Source organism: Microtus pennsylvanicus, chromosome 3 (assembly GCF_037038515.1).
Source record: "Microtus pennsylvanicus isolate mMicPen1 chromosome 3, mMicPen1.hap1, whole genome shotgun sequence".
NCBI lineage: Eukaryota > Metazoa > Chordata > Mammalia > Rodentia > Cricetidae > Microtus > Microtus pennsylvanicus.
In genome coordinates, this window is record NC_134581.1 from 117,570,124 (window position 1) to 117,591,964 (window position 21,841).

Below are 21,841 nucleotides of genomic sequence, written 5' to 3' on the forward strand. Positions count from 1 at the left end.
CTTCATGGTGGATCCTGAACAACAATTAGATGTCTCTACACATTACGGTCCCAAGTACAAGTGTTCTAATCTAAAATGCAAACTGGAAAGTTCTCTGTGGCTGACAATTGGCTCACTTTTGTTCAATGTGTTTACTGTAAGTACGCTATTTTGAAGTGTATTCTGGAACTATTTTCAAAGTTTATTGTTACTCTTGGTAATTGATGCTAATTGATTTGCTACATTGTCAGTCATTATAGCAAAATCCTAATAGATAAAAATGGTATAGAGATAAAGCCATGAAACTGTGAGAGCTATGGTAAAATCTAGCCAAGACCTTCCGGAGCATCGTAGCATGTGCAGGATTGTACACTGGAGCTTCATAACATGACAGGTTTGTACACTGTCACATGTTCTAAATCACTACATCCGTGGTTCATGACTTTTTCAGTAACACATTGTTCTGTGAGAGAGACATTCCTCAGTAAGGTTCATGTCCATCACATGGTCCTCCAAATATTCCCTTTAATATTAACATAAATGCAGAAAACAAACTTGGCTGTAGCCTGTAGAAGCTCTGCCCATGTGTCATGTTGTAATCTGGTATTTTGCGAGTGAACATTCCATAGTAACTTATGGCATTTACTTATGTGACACCTTTGTTTGTTAGTATCATGATTCTTATATATAAGCTAAACATTACTGATCAAACTTTGGGGAAATTAAAGTTTATGGCAGAAGGCTTCGGTATATAATCAAAATAGCTGATTAGCTCATTATTATGAAAAGTGAACACTTGCATTTAAAAGATTTTAAAAATCCATACTTTAAATCAAATTCAAATCAAATTTCAACTCAACAGAGTAAAGAAATTTAAAACAAGCACAAAACTTTAGTACTAAATACACCTATTTTATAGACTTTCCTAGGTGTGAGAGAGAATGTGTGAAAATGCATACATACAGACTGGATCCTATGACAAAAAGGAAACTCGTAGGTGACACACAAGCAATACATTTATGCTTAATGAACGAGTTTGGGGTTTTGTTTCTGTCTTTCTAGTTTTTTTTTAAAAAAAATCCTTACTCTGAGGTGAAAAGCAATGAAAACAAAGGTACTTTGTCCCGAGCCCAAGCTGGGAAATCTACAGTGGCAGAAGCCGGTTTAGCCCCTCATGCTCAGGAGAAACAAAGCTGTGCTCCTCCTGGAGCGGGCTCGTGCACACCTTTCTGACACATCACATGCACTTCAGTGCACTAAATTCCTAGGAATCAAAAGTTTAATCCTCAGTTCTTTATCCATATATATTCGTATTATGAGAAATTACAGAGCGGAAACGTAAGGTACCTCAGTTTATCTGCTAATGCCTGAATTTGTACTCCTTTGGAAACAATATCAATTTTACTTTCCGACTGTGACTCTGGGTCATACAGTCTAATGAGCGACATTAAGTATCAGCTACTTTTCCACTTCGGTTTTACTACCCCTGTTTTCAAAATGTTTATCTCTACTCGTAGTTATGGGTCTAAGACCATGTTATTATTAACAACCTAGGTAGAATCAATCACATGTTTGAGATGTCTATCAATGCTTTGAACACCTGAATCATTGCAGGAGACGACACAGTGACCCGTTCAAGTGCTGGTGGGAGATCTTTGGGAGAGAGAATAAGTGACACTGACTTTAAGGAAAAACAAAATTATGCACCATGAATACATTGTAGCAAATAGTTTATATCTGAGAATCTTTACAGCTTACATTTCCATTCCATTATTACAAGCGGTGAAAAACAAGAGCTGCAAGGAGCATGCAAATTAGTCGTTTCCCACCTCACCCATGGCATCCCCACTTTCCAGTGCCACCTCCCGATTTCTGCAGGAACTGCCTGCAAAGCTGAAATTGATTAGAAACACTTTTATAGTTTACAATATCTCTTCCTCATTTTATGAGAAGCCAAATAGCCAACCATCAAAAGTAAAAATAAATTGAATCGTCACAGTCCATCAGTTATTGTTACTAGGTTCACTTCATTTGCAGGTGTCCAAAATATAATATGAATAATTCTTTATCTTCAAATTCATCTGTTCTTAAAATGCTACTTAAAACTTTGGTTGTTTTCCTGTAATATAGAAGAAAGATAATTTATCAATTAGACTAGCGAAATAGTTTTCACAAATTAGCTTATCAACCAAATACTATGAACCTATTTAAATGTAAATGCATGTTACTATAGAAACTATTAAAGTAACAAACTATCAAATACATTTGTTTCACTAAACCTATGTAATCCATTTTTAAATATAGTAAATTGTATTCTAAATCTGTTACGTTTCTGTGGTACCTAGTTTTATAAATGTTGCTAATGCATAAAGCAAAAGTATACAATTTTCATGTATATTTATCCAAAATAAGTTTGTCAGGCTTTTATTAACAAAATAAAGTGTTAATGAATCATTTAAGCCTGGAAATAAAAAGTGATTGTGTTTTATGTAAAACTAAAATTTGTATTCTTACAAACCAAGAATTCTTCAAACAAGTGAGAAAATTCAAGTATTTAATACCTTTTTCATCAAATATTTCTTTATTAAAAGTGTTATTAAAAATTTACTTCCTGATCCCAGCACTCGGGAGGCAGGCGGATCTCCGTGAGTTCGAGACCAGCCTGGTCTACAGAGCTAGTTCCAGGACAGGCTCCAAAGCCACAGAGAAACCCTGTCTCGAAAAACCAAAAAAAAAAAAAAAAAAAAATTCCTGATTTAATTTGAAAAAGAAATGGCTACCGAGCTAGTGAAGGCCTGCCGCTAACCTTGACAACCTGGGTGTGATCCCTGGGACCTCCGAGGTGGGAGAATAGTGACTCCTGCAAAGTTACTGTGACTTCTGAACATATGCAGTGTCAGGCACGCACACATACATACACAACAGCCAAAATAAAAACCTACTAAAGGTGTCTAACTGATGGAGGCACCTAAGTTGTTAGGAAGCTTCAATTGTGAAATGTATTTATATAAACAATTTTAACATCTGACCAAGGAAATATATTTTATTTATAATGTATATGTGCACCAACTGAAGCACAGATAACACATTCATGGAGGCCAAGTGGGAATGTCACATTTCTTGCTCTATGACTTTCACATATTCTCTTGAGATAGAGTGTGTCGTTGAACTTGGAACTCAGATGACGGTCAGAGAGCCCCAGTGACCCTCCTGTTTCCGTAAGTACCCACACCCAACTTTTTATATGGGTTCTGGAAATTCAAACTTCAGGTCCTTATACCTCTGTGCCCAGCGCTCCTGCCCAGTGAAACATTATTCCAGCCCCATGACTGTGGAAATTGTAGAGATTTTTCAAAACTTAAAATTCCAAAAAAAAGGAAAAGAAGATTATATTCTATATCATAGTGGAGCTCTGCTCAGCAAACTTACAGTGCTGAGTCTCATCTTAAAATTATAAGATATCTGAAGGATTGCTGAGTCTCATCTTAAAATTATAAGATATCTGAAGGATTAAGAGGATACAAATTAGAAAAGTCAAAATATCGCTATTTGAAGGTGACATGATAGTGTATATAAGTGATCCCAAAAACTACCAGGGAACTCCTACAGCTGATAAACATTTTCATGAGTGGGTTGGATACAATTTTTAAAAAACAATCAGTAGCCCTCCTATATACAAACAAACAGGCTAAGAAAGAAACCAGAGAAACACCACCCTTCACAAAAGCCACAAATAATATAAGCTACCTTGGGGTAGCTCTACCCATAGAAGTGAAAGACTTGTATGACAAAAACTTAAAATCTTTGATGAAAGAAATTGAAAATATTAGATCTCCCATGTTCATGGATCAGTAGCATTAACATAGTAAAAATGACCATCTTACCTAAAGCAATCTACAGATCTAATACAAACCCAATTAAAATTCCAACAATTCTTTACAGACCTTGGAAGGACAATACTCAATATGGAAAAACAAAAAATCCCAGGATAGCTAAAACAATCCTGTACAATAAATAGAACTTACAGAGGTATCACCAGCCCTTATTTAAAGTTATACTATAGAGCTTTAGTAATAAAAACCACACGGTATCGGCATAAAAACAGGCTCATCAGTGGAATAAAAAAAAAGCCACACAAATCTATCCACCTAAGATTCTTTTTATAAAGAAGCTATAAATACACAATGGAAAAAAGAAAACATCTTCAGCAAATGGTGCTGTCTAACTGGCTGCCAGCACATAGAATAGTGAAAGTAGATCCTTATCCATCACCCTGCACAAAACTGAAGTCCAAGTGGATCAAAGACCTCAACATAAAACCAGATACACTGAACCTAATAAAAGAGAAAGTGGGGAATAGCCCTCAATGTGCACAGGAGACAGCTTCCTGAACAGAACACCAATCGTGCAGACACTAAGGAAACAATCATGAAACTGAAAATCTCCCATAAGGCAACGGACAACATCAACTGGACAAAATGGCAGCCTATAAAATGGGAAAGGATTCCAGCACATCTGACAGCTAATATCCAAAATATATAAAGAAGTCAACTAGACATAAATCAAATAAACCAATTAAAAGGTACGGTGCAGATCTAAAGATTTCTCAACAAAAGAATTTCAAGTGGCTGATAAATGCTTTTTAAAAAAAAATGCTCAACATCCTTAGCCATCAGGGAAATGCAAATCAAAACAACTCTGAGATCCCATCTTATACCAGTCAGAAATACTAAGACCAAAGCACAAGTGACAGCTCATACTGGTGAAGATGTGGTTTATGGGGAACACTCCTCATTGCTGGTGGAGTACAAACTTGTAAAACTACATGGAAATCAATTTTGTGGTTCCTCAGAAAACTGAATCCATCCACCTCAAGACCCAGATATACATATACCAAAAGGACTCTTCATCCTCCAAGGACACTTGCCTGGTGTTCTGGTGGCCCAGCTAAGGGGGCGTCTCTGACTCTTGCCTGCACTTGGGATCCTTTTCTTCCTATTTAGTTCCCTCATCCAGTCTTGATATGAGGGTTTGTACTTATTGTAACTTGTTATGCCATGTTTGGTTGGTATTACTGGGAGCCTGCTCTATTTTTGTAAGGGAAGTGGAGGAGGGGAAGAGTTGCTGGGGATTGGTAGGAGTGGGTGGAGGGAAACTGTAGTTGGGATGTAATATATGAAAAAAAAAACTTTAAAAAAAGAAATACTTTTACCTAAATAAAATAGTGGTTTAAGAATAAACAAAAAAGTCAAGTAGAGACCAAAAAGAGCAGAAAAAAGTGAATGCAAAGTGACTGATGGGAAGGCATGTTACTTGTGTTCTTATGTTATCTCATCCTACCCACACAGAAGTCCTCATCTTCAAAGCAAAAGGGGGCTTCAAGGTAAGTTAGTGCCCAAGTTTGAACTAGCAATATACAGAGAGAAACAGGAATTGAAGTGTCTATCACAGGTGTAGTAGGGAACCCATGGCCTTTCCTGTAAGCATTGAGCAGGCTGCAGCGCACACTACTGTGTATATTTTCATACATTTGGTGGTTTGGTATGGAAATGTAAGGGGCTAAGTAGCAAAGTAAAGATTAACATGAGTGGTCTGTATAAAAGACACTGAACAGAATAAGCCTACAAATAAGCCAGGTACACATTACCACAAGGTGTCAGCGCATTATCCGTTCTTTAGATATTGCTAGGATGACTAGATATCCACGCAAGGAAAAAAAATGAAAGCAACTCCCACTTCATATTGCTATAAAGTAAATTTCAGGCAGATTATAGAACGTAGTTGAAAACTAAGGACTTTTTGGCTGCAAGGTGAAGTGTGTTTTCATAATCTTTTGGCTGAAGGGTTTTAGCATACAGAAAATCGGAATTATTTTAACTCTTAAGTAGAATAATGATCATTTTATGATTGTTTATATGAGTACATTTAGAATTTTGTGCTCTTTGTACCACCATTACCTTATGATACAGAATGTTAAAATTCTTAATTTATAAAAATCAAATGTTAAAAACACCTGAATACAATTGTGCAATAAAAGATCAGCAAATGACTCACTGGGTTTTGAAGTACAATAGGATGATCAGGCAGAAAGTCTGGTTTTTTTCTGCAGATGGAAACACTTGAAAGCTTCAACAAGAAATCTCTGCTGTATTTAATTCTCTCTGTAGATAGTAAGATTTAAACATAATTATAAAAATACTATCCTAGATAGCTTTTTGACTCTACTTTGGAGGTCTCTAAATTGCCCACTATTATTTTGAATGGGCATGCACTATCTGCTGAAAAGATGGGGGAAGCTCATCAAATCTTCCTTTCACATGGAAAGGAAGACAAGAAAGGAAAAAAGAACTGTATGAAAAAATGGGTAATACAGGGCTTACTCGGGTATAGCAAGATGACCTAACATTATAAAGTGTGTAACAGCAGCAATATATATTGACTATGCCAACAGATATTAAGACCTATTGTAATATTCAGATCACAATAAAATGGAATCACAGTGGACCTATCTAATCTCAGTACTGTAATTTTAATACAATCAAACAAATTCAAAAACATTATATGCCTGTTGTATATCAAGAACTACATGAGGTGATTGTAAGGAGTTCCGAGATAGAGTCCCTATCTTCAGGCAACCACCTATTCAGGTATCTGCCAATTTCTCATCAGGAATCATCCAGAAACTATCATCAATACTGACTATATGCTGATGTTGAAAGCAATGGCCGTAATATTCTAAAAGAACTAAAAGAAAATAACTGACAAATTTCTTATCAGTATGGGGAGAAAACCCCACAAGAATTCTACTTCTACTCTCTCAAAGGAAAGCTAAAAGAACTCACTATCAGACCTAATGAACAAGAAATGCTAAAAGGAGGTCATTCAAGTTGAAGTGAAATGACCCTAGATGAAAACTTTCTTCTTCAAAATCAAAGAGCTGGCCAAGAATAGCAGACTCCTGCTCTTTCTTCTAAATTGTATCAAAACGTGTGTCACTGTTAAAAGCTAAAGTTCCAATGTGGTCTGGTATGTTTCTAGGGTATAGATGTATAGTGTAGCCTGCAAATAAGCCCAGAAATGTATCATCAGCATAGGCTTGAAATAGTACAATACTAGGAAAACAGATTGCTCCAATACTGAGGGGAACTGGGAGGTAAGTCAACAGCCACAGGGCTGAACAGTCGGATGCCCCACTCTCTAGGACCTCTCCAGTGGGACAAAAACTAGGGGCCCTGCCACAACCCCCTCAGCTTTTCTAGACAGCCAGCAGGGAGTATTCCTGTAGCTGAGCTATTCCCCAACCTACCCCACCCCCACCTGTTCACCTGCAAGCTCAGAGGAACCCTGAATAACAGCTTGCTCCAATACTGAGACCACCTAAGAAACAGCCACAGCAAGGATTGGACTAAGATGCCAAGACATTTGCTGGCCTCATTTGAAGGAAGAGCTCGGTAGGCGCCAATGCAAGAATTCCTCCAACATCCTAAAAAGCAACATGGTAACACCAGAACCCAGAGGACACACAAAAGGAAGACTTGATCATTCTAACCCAGAAGAAGTAAAAGAAAATGACTTTAAATGTAACTTTATGAAAATGATGGAGACCTTTAAAGAGGAAGTAAAAAACTCCCTTAAAGAAATGGAAGAGAAGACAAAAAGTTGGAAGAAATTAATAAATCCCTCAAAGAAAACCAAGAAAAAAACAGTTGAAGGCAACAGGTTCAAGATTTGAAAACTGAAATAGAGGTAATAAAACAAACTGAGGGAATTCTAGATATGGAAAATCTGGGTAAGTGAACAGGAACTACAGAAATAAGTATAGCCCACAGAATATAAGAGATAAAAGAATCTCAGGCACTGAAAATACTATAGAGGAAATAGACTCATTGGTCAAAGAAAACATTAAATCTAACAAATTCTTAAAACATTCAGGAAATCTGGGAAACCATGAAAAGATCAAACTTGAGAATAATAGGGGTAGAAGGAGAAGAATTACAGCTCAAAGGCCCAGAAAATATATTCAACAAAATTATAGAAGAAAACTTTCTCAACTTAAAGTATATCCCTATGAAGGTACAAGAAGCATACAGAATACCAAATAGATTGGATCAAAAAAACCTCACCATATAATAAAACACAAAACATACAGAAGAAAGAATATTAAGAGCTGCAAAGGAAAAAGGTCAAGTAACATAAAGGTAAACCTATCAGAATTACACCTGACTTCTCAATGGAAACCATGAAAGCCAGAAGGTCTTGGATAGATGTGCTACAGACACTAAGAGATCATGAATGCAAGCCCAGACTACTATACCCAGCAAAGCTTGCATTCACCATCGATGGAGAAAACAAGATATCCCAGGACAAAAACAGATTTAAACAATACGTTGGGTTTAAACAAACCCAACCTTTCAGAAAATACTAAAAGGAAAATCACAAACCAAGGAAGCCAACAACACCCATAATAACACAAACATCTGACAACCCTCCACCAGCACAACTCAAAGAAGGAAAACACACAAACTGACACCAGAAAAATAACCGCAGTTAACAACCACTGGTCATTAATATCGCTGGACTCAATTCACCTATAAAAAGGCACAGGTTAGGAGAATGGATACAAAAACAGGATCCAACCTCCTGCTGTTTACAAAAAACATACCTCAACCTCAAAGACACTACCCTCAGAGTAAGAGGTTGGGAAAAAGTTTACCAATCAAATGGACCTAAGAAACAAGTGGGTGTGGCTATCCTAATATCTAACAAAATTTATTTTAAACTAAATCAGAAGAAATAGAGAAGGACACTTTATACTCATGATAGGAACAATTCATCAAGATAAAGTCTCAATTCTGAATTCAAGAGCACCCACATATGTAAAAGAAACATTACTAAAACTTAAATCACACATCAAACCCCACACACTAAGAGTAGATTTCAACACTCCTCTCTTGCCAATGGACAGGTCAACAAGACAGAAACTTAACAGAGAAACAAGAGAACTAAGAGATAGAATGAATCAAATAGACTTAACAGACATCTATAGAACATTCCACCCAAACAAAAAAAGAATATTCCTTTTTCTTAGCACTCATGGAACCTAAAATTGATCACATACTCAGTAACAAAGCAAACATCAACAGATACAAAAAAATTGGAGTAACCCTGTGTCTAATCGAATCACCATGGAGTAGTTAGAATTTAATACCAATACTACTCCCAGAAAACCTACAAACTTGTGGAAACTTAACAGTCAACTACTGAACCACACCTGGGTCAAGAAAGAAATTAAAGTCTTCCTTGAATTTAATGAAAATGGAGGCACAACATAGCTAACCTATGGGACACTATGAAAGCAGTGCTAAGAAAAAAGTTCATAGCACTAAGAGCCCACATAAAGAAATCAGAGAAAGCTCTTTTTAAAAAATATTTATTTATTATGTATACAATATTATGTCTGCATGTATGCCTGCAGGCCAGAAGAGGGCATCAGATCTCATTACAGATGGTTGTGGGCCACCATGTGGTTGCCGGGAATTGAACTCAGGACCTTTGGAAGAGCAGACAATGCTCTTAACCACTTAGCCATTTCTCCAGCCCCCAGAGATAGCTCATATTAGCGAATTAACAGCACACCTGAAAGTTCTAGAAAAAAAAAGATGCAGACTCACCCAGGAGGAGTAGAAGAGAGGAAATAATCAAATTGAGGGCTGAAATCAACAAAATAGAAACACAGAAAAGAATACAAAGAATCAATGAAACAGAGCTGATTCTTTGAGAAAAAACAACAAGATTGACAATCTTTATCCAAACTAATCAAAATACAGAGAGAGAACATCCAAATTAACAAAATCAGAAAAGGGGGACATAACAGACACTGAGGAAATTCAGAGAATCATTAGGTCTTACTACAAAAACCTGTACTCCACAAAATTGGAAAATGTAAAAGAATTGGACAGTTTTTTATGTAGATACCATATACCAAAATTAAATCAAGACTAGGTGAACAATTCAGATAGACCTATAAACTGCCAGGAAATAGAAGCTGTCATCAAGAACTTCCCAAACAAAAACGCCCAGGGCTGGATGATTTTAGTGCAGAATTCTACCAGAACTTTCAAGAACTAATACCTATACTCCTCAAAGTGTTCCACACAATAGAAACAAACTCCTTTTATGAGGCTACAGTTACCCTGATACAAAAACCACACAAAGACTCAACCAAGAAAGAATTACAGACCAATCTCACTCATGAACATGGATGTAAAAATTCTGAATAAAATAGTGGCAAATCAAATCCAAGAACACATTAAAAAAAAAATCATCCATAATGATCAAGTAGGCTTCATCGCAGAGATGGAGGGCTGGTTCAACATATGAAAATCTATTAATGTAATCCATCATATAAATAAACTGAAAGAAAAAAACTGCATGATCATTTCATTAAATGCTGAAAAAGCATTTGACAAAATCCAACACCCCTTCATGATAAAGGTCTTAAAGATTAGGGATACAAGGATTATATCTAAATATAATAAAACAATATACAGCAAGCCGACAGCTAACATCAAATTAAATGGAGAGAAACTCAAAGCGATTCCACTAAAATCAGGAATTAGACAAGGCTGTCCACATCTTCTTGCCTCCACAGGCATCAGGCACATATTTGGGGCACAAAATACACATACACAAATTTAAAACACATGAATGTTTCTCAAATATGTAAAATGTTACTGAAATGTAGCTTCATTTCAACCAAATTCTTATTTCATCAAAGGTTTTGGGCAACACTATGGCTGATTACATCACATATTTGAGTCATAGACCATGGAGAAATCTAGCTGGTGCTGACCTGCAAGATTTTCCCCACTGGCTAGTTTGATGTGGGATTCCCCTCTGTATGCTGTGAATTTTATTGGTTAATAAAAATGACTGGTTTGGCCTGATAGGGTAGAACAGAACTAGGCAGAAAAAACTAAATTGAATGCTGGGAGAATGAAGGCAAAGTCAGGAAGAAGCCATGGAGCGGCTGCCAGAGACAGACACATTGAGCCTCATGGTAAAATATAGAATAAGGGAGATGGGTTAATTCTAGATGTAAGAGCTAGCTAGCAATACACTTAAGTAATTGGCCAAGCAATGATTTAATTAATACAGTTTCTGTGTGGTATTCTGGGAGTCTGAACCACCAGGAAATGAACAAGCAACCTCCTTACTACAGTAGGTGCTAAGAACACTACCAGAGGAAAAAAGCAACCATCACTTTTACCCCACTAATCTCGAACCTCGGGAGTTACAGCAATGACTAGGCTGGTAAGCCATGCCCACTGTAGCAGTAGTACCATAAACACAGCAGATACCGTCAGTTGCTTTGATTTGGATTTAAGGCCAGTTCCACATAAACATAGTAGACACCGTCAGTTCCACAGAAACACAGCAGACACCGTCAGTTCCACATAAACACAGTAGACACCGTCAGTTCCTCAGAAACACAGCAGACACCATCAGTTCCACAACATGAAACCTACACTTGCTCCACAAGTCATGAGCTACAGGGGAGAAGTTACTACTTTTTAAAAAAAATGTTTTGAAGGAAAATACCCAGAGACATGCTACATTAGCAGAAGAAAGCACACAAGGCTTTGACTCTAGACAAAGAACATGCTGAGAGCTGGAGTCATCTTTTCAGAGAAGAACATTTCAATTGGTTCTGAGAAACCAAGTAGCCATCCCTAAAAGTTACTACTTTTACTCTGCTAAGTAAACAAAGTATTAAAGTGACGGCTAATGACTAAGATTAATGCATCTCTCACTTTTAACCAAGAAGCTTCCATTCTCAGTAAATGATGAACAAAGAGAGTCACAACTGACCATGGTGCAGAAAATAAGGCACTGCAAATTATCAACCCTAAATGGAACAGCCATACTCCACCCCTCCTCCAGAGGCTCAGAGATCATTGAAGAAGTAACAGAAGAGTAAAAGCCAGAAGTTTAGCTATTAGGAAAGTGTCTCCTTGTCACAGAAGGGCAGAGGCTTGTATGAACCCACAGAGGCTATGAGAGCATACACAAAACCAATACAAGCCCCAGTCACACAAATCGCAATATGGAGAGGGGACTTGTGCATGAAGTCTCTTAACTAGCAAAGGAGCTGTTGGCAACTGTTAGCTGCTAGGAGAGGGAAGGTCAGTGTTCTCCAAGATTACAGCTCTTGATAATTGACCACAATCCAGTGGAACACCACACATCTAGGAATAACTGAGGAGCAGAAATTTGTCTTGATGGATTTCACAAAGTAAAAAGACACAGAATTGGATTGGTGGGGAAGCGGGGGTCTGGAGGGAGTTGTGAAAGGAAGATATGCACGATGGAAGCACACTGTGAAAAATTCTCAACTAATAAAATGTGCATATAAGGAAATGTGTTGTTCTGTTTGTGTTCTTAGAACAGTATTCTAGCTAATATAGAAAGAAAAGTTTATAATTCTGGTGACTGGAAAATCCAAACAACACGGCATCTGGGAAGTAAAGAACCCTGACTTCATCTTAACATGCCAGGACGCATTTAGCACAGGAGGCATGAACACGTTAGAGACTGGCTTTAACCTAGTGTAAAGACTCAGTCTCCACTGCTGCCATTATAATGGGGGAATTAAGCATCAACAAGAGGTTTGTGGAGACAAATCATATGACTCTTATCATGAACCATACGAATAATAAAATAAATATATACAAGCAATGACCGAATAAGCTATACTAAAATGCTGGGGCTGGACGGCAAACTAAACCCAAAGTAAGAAAAAGGAATTTACAATCACCAAAGACAAAACAAAGACAAAGCTGGTTCTCTGAAGAATAAAAACAAAATTTACTATTATCTAAGTAGATTGATTAATCAACACAAAACAACCCAAATGACCATTCTCTGGAAGAATAGTGGAGTTCTTATCAGACATTAGTTATAAAAATAAGGTAGAATGAGCAACTTCTTGACAACATTCAACATGGATGAAATGGCTACACAAATATTTGAACACAGATTTTGAATTTCTTTGATATGGCAACTTGAAAATTAGAGTCTATACTATAGAATTACTATAATTAAATAATAATGATGAACTATGAATTCCAAGTTCTATCAAACAAGTAGATTCACAGATACATCTACCTACAAGGTTACTCTAAAACAGTATGATGGAATCATACATTTACCTAATCTATGGTAAAACAATCCAACTTCTACTACAGAGAAATAAAAAGATCCGAACAATAACTTCTTATATGAATAATCAATATTAACCATAATCAAAAGTTGTAATGCAAAAGGATAAATAAAATGTATATAACCATACAGTGGAATTCCTACCAACCACTTATCAAGAAAAAAAAGTAATTCACAAGAAAGTGATTAACTGCTTGATTGCAAGAATAGGCAAGTGGGAAAGAAGTGAGCGTGTTTTGTGATGAAAATGTAGCAATGCTCACACAATTCTGCATTTTAGCAAGTAGACAAGCCACAGACCCACAAAGATGATCTCTGTAATAAATACATTGTGTCTCTCGATAAAACTCCTAAGGAATAGATCTATCCTGTCCGAGAAAAGAGGAAGAAAGTGACAGCTTCTGCTGTAAACAGTGCTGTGTAGAAAGAAGCAGCTAATAAGATGGACTAATCTCCCTGATGGGAAGGGTTGAAAACTTAAGGATTTCTAACTTCAGATTGGACCATGCTGTAACAGGATAGATAGATAGATAGATAGATAGATAGATAGATAGATAGATAGATAAATTTTTTAAAAAAGATATTAGCAAAATGAGCCCGTGCACACAGAGGAGTGAGAGGCTGTTCAGAGGGTAAAGAATGACCATGGAAATATAAAAAACTAGAGAGCCAATGTTTTTTTTTTTTTTTTTTGGTTTTTCGAGACAGGGTTTCTCTGTGGCTTTGGGAGAGCCAATGTTTTTAATAACAGACTCAAATAGGGGCTTTAGAAAAGGAACAGAGAGAAAAATAAAGGAGAGAAAACTACCAAAGAAATGCACAAAAGCTTTCCACACCGAAGGAAGCTCACTGTCGTCTGTCTGATCTACAGCTTCGTGTTGAGGAAGCTCACTGTCGCCTGTCTGATCTACAGCCTTGTCTTTCTAGCTCTTTCGTGGACATGAGAACCTAAAATAGCTCAGGTTTTGTGTCTTCCTTATTTAAAGCATGCATGTTTGGAAAGCTCATCTTCAGCTGAAATTTTCTATCTGGCCAGACTATCAGTCAAGTGGGAACATGAAAGAATACCATTTTCAAACTGATAGACTTGAAAAAGTCACTGATTCCACATCCTTCTTCCTAAGTTTCTGGAGACTGTGCTTGAGCAAAGACAGGCAGTGAGTGAGGACAAGGTGACCATCTGGAGGAGCCTGAGTGACGTCGTGGGAAAGAGCCAAGTTGGGACCTGGAAGTTTTTCCCCATCAGAATGGCAAGCTGGTGAACAACTGAAAGAATCAACATTCTCTGAACTCTATAATTTCATATAAGCTTAATCTGACAAACACTCCCAGGACAAGAGCAGGCATTTCCAACAAGCATGTGCCTGTTCACTGATTACAAGACATGATATTTTAACATGGTAATATTCCTCCCGAATAATCTATAGATTCAATGCCATAACTATCAAAATTTTAATATCCTCTATTACATAAATGGAAAATCTGATCCTAAAAATATGAAATTTCAATGAACCCCAAATATCTTAAACTATCTTGAAAGTGAATAGCATTTGAGTTTATGCTTCCAAATATCAATACTTTCTACAAGCTACAGTTGTCAGCATAAAGGGTTAGAACTCAGTGTTCATAGACAAATACCAGTGTCCACATCACCCAACTCCCAATAAACCTTCCAAGGACCTTCAATGAGGAAAAGGTGTCTTTCTTTAGTAATAGCTACATTATAAAAGAATAAAGCTGTACATCTCAAAATCTCCAAATATATCCATAAATTAACTCAAAGTGCATCAAAAGACCAAACTTTATAAAAGTATGAAGCCCCGAAGGGAACAAGGGCAAATACTCATAAAAGCTGACACTCATTTTTTACATCTAACCCTAAAATACAGCAACAAAAGAGAAACACACAATTCCAGAGTCATCCAATTGAAATGCTGAGCACTGAAAGAACACATGTGTCCCAGCATTGGGGCAAACAACGGAACATCAGATATCTGGTATCTGATAGGGGTCAAATATCCAAAATGAAAAGGAAGGGGAAGGGCAGGGAAGGAGACAGAGGGAGGGAACAAGAATGAGTATGTAGTATATATGATGTATGCATGTATTATGATGTATGTATGTATGTACAGTACAAGTCAATCAAACAACCCAATGGAAAATTTGATAAAATGTTCACCCTTCCATCTCACTGAAATCATTGTTCTTCTGGTGTCTCCACGAGAGCAGAGAAACCAGCATAATGACTGACACAAACAAATCACCCTGGAGGCAAACAACAGAGGGAGCCCCCTCCTGTGAGTACTGGGCTACTGTGATGACTGAGTACCTTTCTTAACTGGAGACTGGTGCTGCTGCTGCTCGGTCAGACCTTGAGAAAAGGCTTGCATTCCATTCGTCTTGCACTGTTGAGTAAGGAAACAAACTTTTAAACTTGGATCTGAAATGTCTATGTAACTTTTTTTTTAACATTCAGAAGTATTTTTATAAGGTCTAAAATATTAATCAAGGAATACTTGGAGCTAACTGATAAACCCTGAGAAGTTTGCTTCTTAAAGTGATCAGCAGAAAGTGGTATTCTGCTGTATTACTGCCCCAGCACTCAGGCAACAGGGGTAGGGAGGGCTGTGAATTCAAGGTCAGCTTGGGCTACACAGGGAGACAACATTCCAAGTCCATCTCAGCTCACTACTCCCTATGAGCGCTGCATGGGGGCTGGGGGCAGAATTCCCCAAAACCAAATAGTTATTGCCATTGCCCTTGGTTACCCAATGCGACTAGAAGGTAAGGTTGTAGGATACCAAGACATCAAACTGGAACTAACCTGAAAATTTCCTCCTTCTGGCTGGTTTTTATAGTGCCAAAAGATGCTATACAGGCCACCGTGGAGCAAAGCATCAATGATCTTACCCATTGATAAACGCTGTTTGCTGCACAATAGTACCTGCCACTCAAGGTGGGACGAGTAGTGACTCAGGGGCATGCATGCTACACAGCTAAGGAATCTCATTCTACTGAGAATTCAAGCCCATTTCACAGAAGGGAATTCAGGCCTGGTGCTGTAAACCTGGCCAAAGCCCATGGATTGTGAGGTAATAAATTCTAAGAATGATTTACTACTGCTGCCTTGCTAAATGGATATGTCTACGTGCTTTCTAAATATGTATGCCTACACTCCATCCTTGGTCACAGGAGTGTTGCTTCTATCTTGGTGACAAATGAAAACCCGTGTGTTATGTGGTGCTAACTTGCCAATCAAGGTGTGACCAGTAGTGGAACAGAGACATGTATGTCATGCCGTTAATTAGCCATATTCTGTTAGTATGGGGGGGTAGTTAATTCAAAGGTTCACAATGGTCAAAGTGAATGTTGACTTCTCAACCCTAAATGGAACACCAGTATCTCTCTCACCCCTCTGAACTCAGGGAATAGCCCCAAAGTGGGGGTGAAAGAATATAAGGTAGGGAGGATTGCTCTGAAATTCTTCTGGATACAGCATGGGCATTGAACTCACAGAGGCTAATGTTACCAGCCCAAGACCTGCACACCACTGAGCCCTTCAACATTCTAACATGGGAAGCAGAGATGGGGACTGCTGGCATTAATAGGAGCTGGAAGAGGAGTTCTTTTCCTTCAGAGGCGCAGACACTGGTACGGTGTTCATGACCCACTAAGCAACCCCACTAGCACACTCGGAGTTGTAAAACACACACACACTTTACACAAATAAATACATGTAAAAAGTGTATTTCTCACATCTAAAACTGTAGTAGATGATTAACTCGAAAACTGCTACTTCAAAGCAAGGCCTAACATCAAAGGTAAAGTTATACTTTTTCATGCCTTGTTATATTAAAATAACCATTATCTAAAATATTTCATACATGCAAAAATCACCCTGAGGAGTAAATGGCGGGGGGATTAAGGGAAAGGTGGGTGAAGCGGGAGGAAGGAAGGGAGTGGGAACTAGGATTGGTATGTAAAATGAGAAAAGATTGTTTTTAAATAAAAATGATAATGACAGAAAAAATATGCTAAAAGTTTTGCAAAGTGATTATATGTTCTGTGACTTAACTGTCATAATCATGCAAAGGTAAGCATGATCATCATGTTTACAGAGTACAGACTAGAGTTTTGTGCCTAAGCCAAATGTGCAGAGCAGAGCCGGCTGGGCTGGGTTTGAGGTTTGCTGCTGCTGTAAGAGCCATGAAAAGTGCGCACCTAACGGAGAGCCTTCGCCATAGTGATGTCGACTTTTAACGCTTAGGAACAAAATATGACAAACCTGTAATTTTTCAATAATATTTTTGGTTTTCTTCTGATTCTAACAAAGATACTAGTTAGTTAGCAGTAGCCCTAATGAACACGGCCACTTAAGAAACACAGGGTTACCCATAAAACAGGGGTACTGTGGTTTGAATTGGAAATACAAAGAAAAACATGTATCTCTTCTTGGAAACTTGCAAATTCCCAAATATGAAGAAGCAACTCTCATAGACCATATTCTTAAAATATTTGCTGTGTATATAAGAAAACCAAAACCCAAAATATATTTCAAAGGAATATTTTTTTAAAAGAGGACAACATAAGAGAAAATGGGCAATGGTGTGAATTGGCAATTCTTTCTCTACATATAAAACCACATCTAACTAAACTCATGAAAGATACCAATTCTCAAGCCACAGAGAACAAAAACTAAAAGCAACATAAAAATTTGCAACTACTTAGTAAGAAACTAATGTGACACCTGATAATAACAAGGAAGGAAGGCCTTGGTGGGGCACATAGTCCCACGCTCTACTCAGAGAGCTCACCTCAGTGCGTGACCTGAGCAGCAACAGAGCTGAGGGGGAGAACATTGCTTTCAGCTTTGCTTTGATTTGTTTTTTGTTTTTTGAGATAGGGTTTCTTTGCATAGCCCTGACTGTCCTGAAACACCAGGCTGACCTCAAACACAGAGATCCACCTGCCTCTGCCTCCCGAGTGCTAGGGTTAAAGATGTGCACCACCAACCGCCTGCAAGAACATTGTTGTTCACAGCAGTTCCTATCCTGGTGTCGTTTGTTTGTTGTTTTTATCCCAGAAAGCCTTTCAATCTTGAAAAAGTGAAAAGTGCCCTGGACAGTCACGGCTACGTTGTTATGTGCTGTCTCCATCGGCACCCATGGGGCTGCTCCATTTGTTAATCAGTTGCCTCGTATTCCAGTCACGTTAATGCTTGTGTCTCGCAGCTTGATTCCGGAAGATCTGACCAGAATATCTACTTATGTTACTAGGAAAGGGGCCAGCAGGGAAAGGACTCGGGCCAGAAGAAAACCTTCACTAAGTATTTTTTAACATCAACATTAATGGGAAAGAAAAATTTAAAAATAATTAAAATAATTCTATTATGTCAAAAATTCAAAATACATTCAAGGAAAAAATAACAACTAGGATAGTTAGTTCTTGGGAGGGCAGCAAGAAAAGAGAATTAATTTTAGAAAGATATACACAAGGTTTTGAATTGTCAAGCTTTTAACTTTAAATTTTTTAAACAAATATAGAAAAAAATTTACATTTTAAAATGCTGAGTGAGAAGAATACAGGTGGCATGCAGTCTTTAATGTATCATAAAATATACCTTAACATTTTAAAAAAACAAAGCATACAGCCACTTAGCAATGTCATTTACAGTCTATAATGTGTATATACATCTTACATAGACACACAAGCTAACAGAAACCCTGGATAAGCATGTGCTGTGCCTTGAGCTACTCCCCAGCCCCGTCTGTTATTATGACTTACTCTGCCAACTCCACTTTGTAAGCACTGAGTGTTACATGGATATTCATTCTGAAAGTTAAAAGGGAACACTGGTCCTGTAAGAAGAGGGAAAAACTATTCTAAATATTCACATGTTCAATAAATGATATACCATAGTCTAACAAGCAAGCATGTCTGTGACATCTTTGGCATTGTTACAAAATATTTATGATAAGTTAATTATCCAACAAATACTTGCTCCACCCTGACGCCATAGCTCGTTAGGAGATGGGTAGGTAACGAGCATCTAGAAGATGTCACAGTCTAAAAACAAGCTCATAAGTAATCGTATAATTTCATATACAGTAAACTATTCTCTCACTGTGAGCTTGAGAGAAATCATGGGGTTGCCATAGTTGATTGAAGGTACCAGGAAGGCTTCACAAAAGAAGTAATTTAATCTGCATTTGAAGGAAAAGAAAATTCTTCTGAGGACCTTGAGCTGGCCAAGACTGGAAATGTGTTGAGAAAGCCCCAGACTGATGTTTATTTTAATTTGGTGTTCTCTCTAACAAGCTCTACTTCACTGTATCTTAAATGTATTATACTTCAGTTAGACCAGGATCACCCAATATTCCTTCCACCCACCTATGTCACGGCCGTAAAGGGAAGGCCTGCAGAATCGCGATGGGAAAGAGTTCTGGCAAAAGCCAATCACAGGGACAAGGTCAATGCATGAGAATCGAAGACCCAGATGTAAACCCACACACCTATGGACATCCGATTGTTGACAAAGAAGCCAAAATTATATAATGGAAAAAAGAAAACATCTTCAACAAATGATGCTGGCATAGCTGAATGTTGGCATATAGAAGAATAAAAATAGATCCATATCTATCACCCTGCGTAAAACTCAAGACCAAGTCTGTCAATGATCTCAACATAAATCCAGTTACACTGAATCTGATAGAGAAAGTGGAGAATAGCCTTGAATGCAAGAGCACAGGACACAGCTTCCTGAACAGAACACGAGTAGCACAGACACTGAAGGCAACAATTGATAAACGGCACCTCGTGAAACTGAAAAGTTTATGTAAGGCAAAGGACACAGTTAATAGAACAAAACAGCAGCCTACAGAATGGGAAAAGATGTGGGGGAAAGCCCCACATCTGACAGAAGGATGATCTCCAAAATATATAAAGAACTCAAGAAACTAGACATCAAAAATAAAAAAAATAAGAATATTTAAAATGGGGTACTTATTCAAATGGCAGAAGAATCTCATAACAGATAATCACGTAAAGAAATGTTTGACATCCTTTGCCATCAGGGAAATGTAAGCCAAAACAACTGTAAGTTTTCATCTTACACTTATCAGAATGGCTAAGATCAAAAACACAAATGACAGCTCATGGTGGAAAGGATTTGAAGCAAAGGGATCACTCCTCCATTTCTGGTGGAGTGAAAACTCGTACAATCACTTTGGAAATCAATATGGCAGCTCCTTAGAAAATTAGGAAATAAATTTAACTCAAGACCCAGCCATACCACTCTTGGGCATATACCTAAAAAATGCTCAATCATAACACAAGCACACTTGTTCATCTATGTTCATAGCAACTTTATTTGTAATAGTCAGAACGTGAAGCAAGCTAGATGCCCCTCAATCAAAGAATTGACAAAGAAAATGGAGCGTTACTCAGCTGTTAAAAACAATGATATCAGAAAATCTGAAGACAAATGGGTGGAACTAGAAAAAATCATGCTGAGCGAGATAACCCAGACCAGAAAGACAACTGTACTCAATCCTAAGTAATATATATAATAATATATACCATATTTGTGTGTCATATATATCATATACATTTGCCACATATATGTGATTATATCATATAGCTGATATTAGCTATAAAGTAAAAGATAACCATGCTACAATCCACAGACCTGGAGAGGCTAGGTAATAAAGATGCTCAAAGGAGTAGGGGTGGGGAAAACACATGGACTTCCCTGGGAAGAAAAATAGAAGAGATCTCCTGGGTGCACTGGGGACAGGTGGAAATGGGAACTTGAAGGATTGGGTTGGCGGGTGGATGGGGGGAAGAATACTAAAAGCGATGTCATGATGGAAGCGGTGGGGGGGGCGACAATGTGGCATCAGGTAGAAACTTCATGCAAGGGAAACTCCCAGGAATCTACAAAGATGACCCCAGCTAAGACTCCTAGCAATAGTAGATACACAGCCTGAACTAGCCATCTCCTGTGACTAGGTTGGTGACTACCCCAATAGTCACCAGAGAATTTTCATCCAGTAACCGACGGAAACAGGTGGAGAGATCCACGGACAAGCATTAGGCCAAGCTTGGGGAATCCAGCAGAAGAGAGCGAGGAAGGATTTTAGGAGCCAGAGGGGTTCAAGAACATCACAAAAAAAGCCACAGCAACAACTAGTCTGGCTCATAGGAACTCAGAGTCTGAACCAACAGCCAGGGAGCCTGCAAGGGAGAGACCTAAACCCTCTACATATATGTGACAGTTGTGTAGGACCCCTGGCAATGGGAGCAGGGCTGTCCCTAATCATTGGCCGGCTCGTGGGAACCAGTCCTCATACTGGGCTGCCTTACACAGCCTTAATACAAGGGGAGGTGCTTAGTTTTACTCCAACTTGATATACCATGCTTTGTTAACATCGATGGGAGGCCTGCCTCTTTCTGATCACAGGAGAAGAGAATTGAGGGGGTGGGGAGAGGGAGAGAGGAGGGAAGGAAAACTGCAGTCGGGATGTAAAATAAATAATTAAAAAAAAAAAGCTGATCACAGAAGGAAGAGCTGCCACTCATTCTATGATGAATTGAACATCTACTCTACCCAGCAGCTTCCAGAACAGAGAACACGGGATCC

The 21,841-nt window shown here is 38.1% G+C and overlaps 2 protein-coding genes across 2 annotated transcripts in view; one reads left to right on the forward strand and one right to left on the reverse strand.

Annotated features, from left to right (window-relative positions):
- Positions 1-2,438, forward strand: part of Necab1 (N-terminal EF-hand calcium binding protein 1) — a 150,343-nt gene extending 147,905 nt beyond the window's left edge. The window contains exon 13 of the mRNA XM_075966928.1: positions 1-2,438. Within this exon, the coding sequence (XP_075823043.1) occupies positions 1-29 (29 nt within the window). The 3' untranslated portion in view covers positions 30-2,438.
- C3H8orf88 (chromosome 3 C8orf88 homolog) overlaps positions 2,011-21,841 on the reverse strand; it is a 26,845-nt gene continuing 7,014 nt past the window's right edge. Inside the window, exons 3-6 of the mRNA XM_075966929.1 lie at positions 18,985-19,058; positions 15,530-15,605; positions 6,034-6,140; positions 2,011-2,098 (exon numbers count right to left, since the gene is read on the reverse strand). Coding sequence (XP_075823044.1) covers positions 2,075-2,098; positions 6,034-6,140; positions 15,530-15,605; positions 18,985-19,058 — 281 coding nt within the window. The 3' untranslated portion in view covers positions 2,011-2,074. The remainder of the gene's footprint in view (positions 2,099-6,033; positions 6,141-15,529; positions 15,606-18,984; positions 19,059-21,841) is intronic.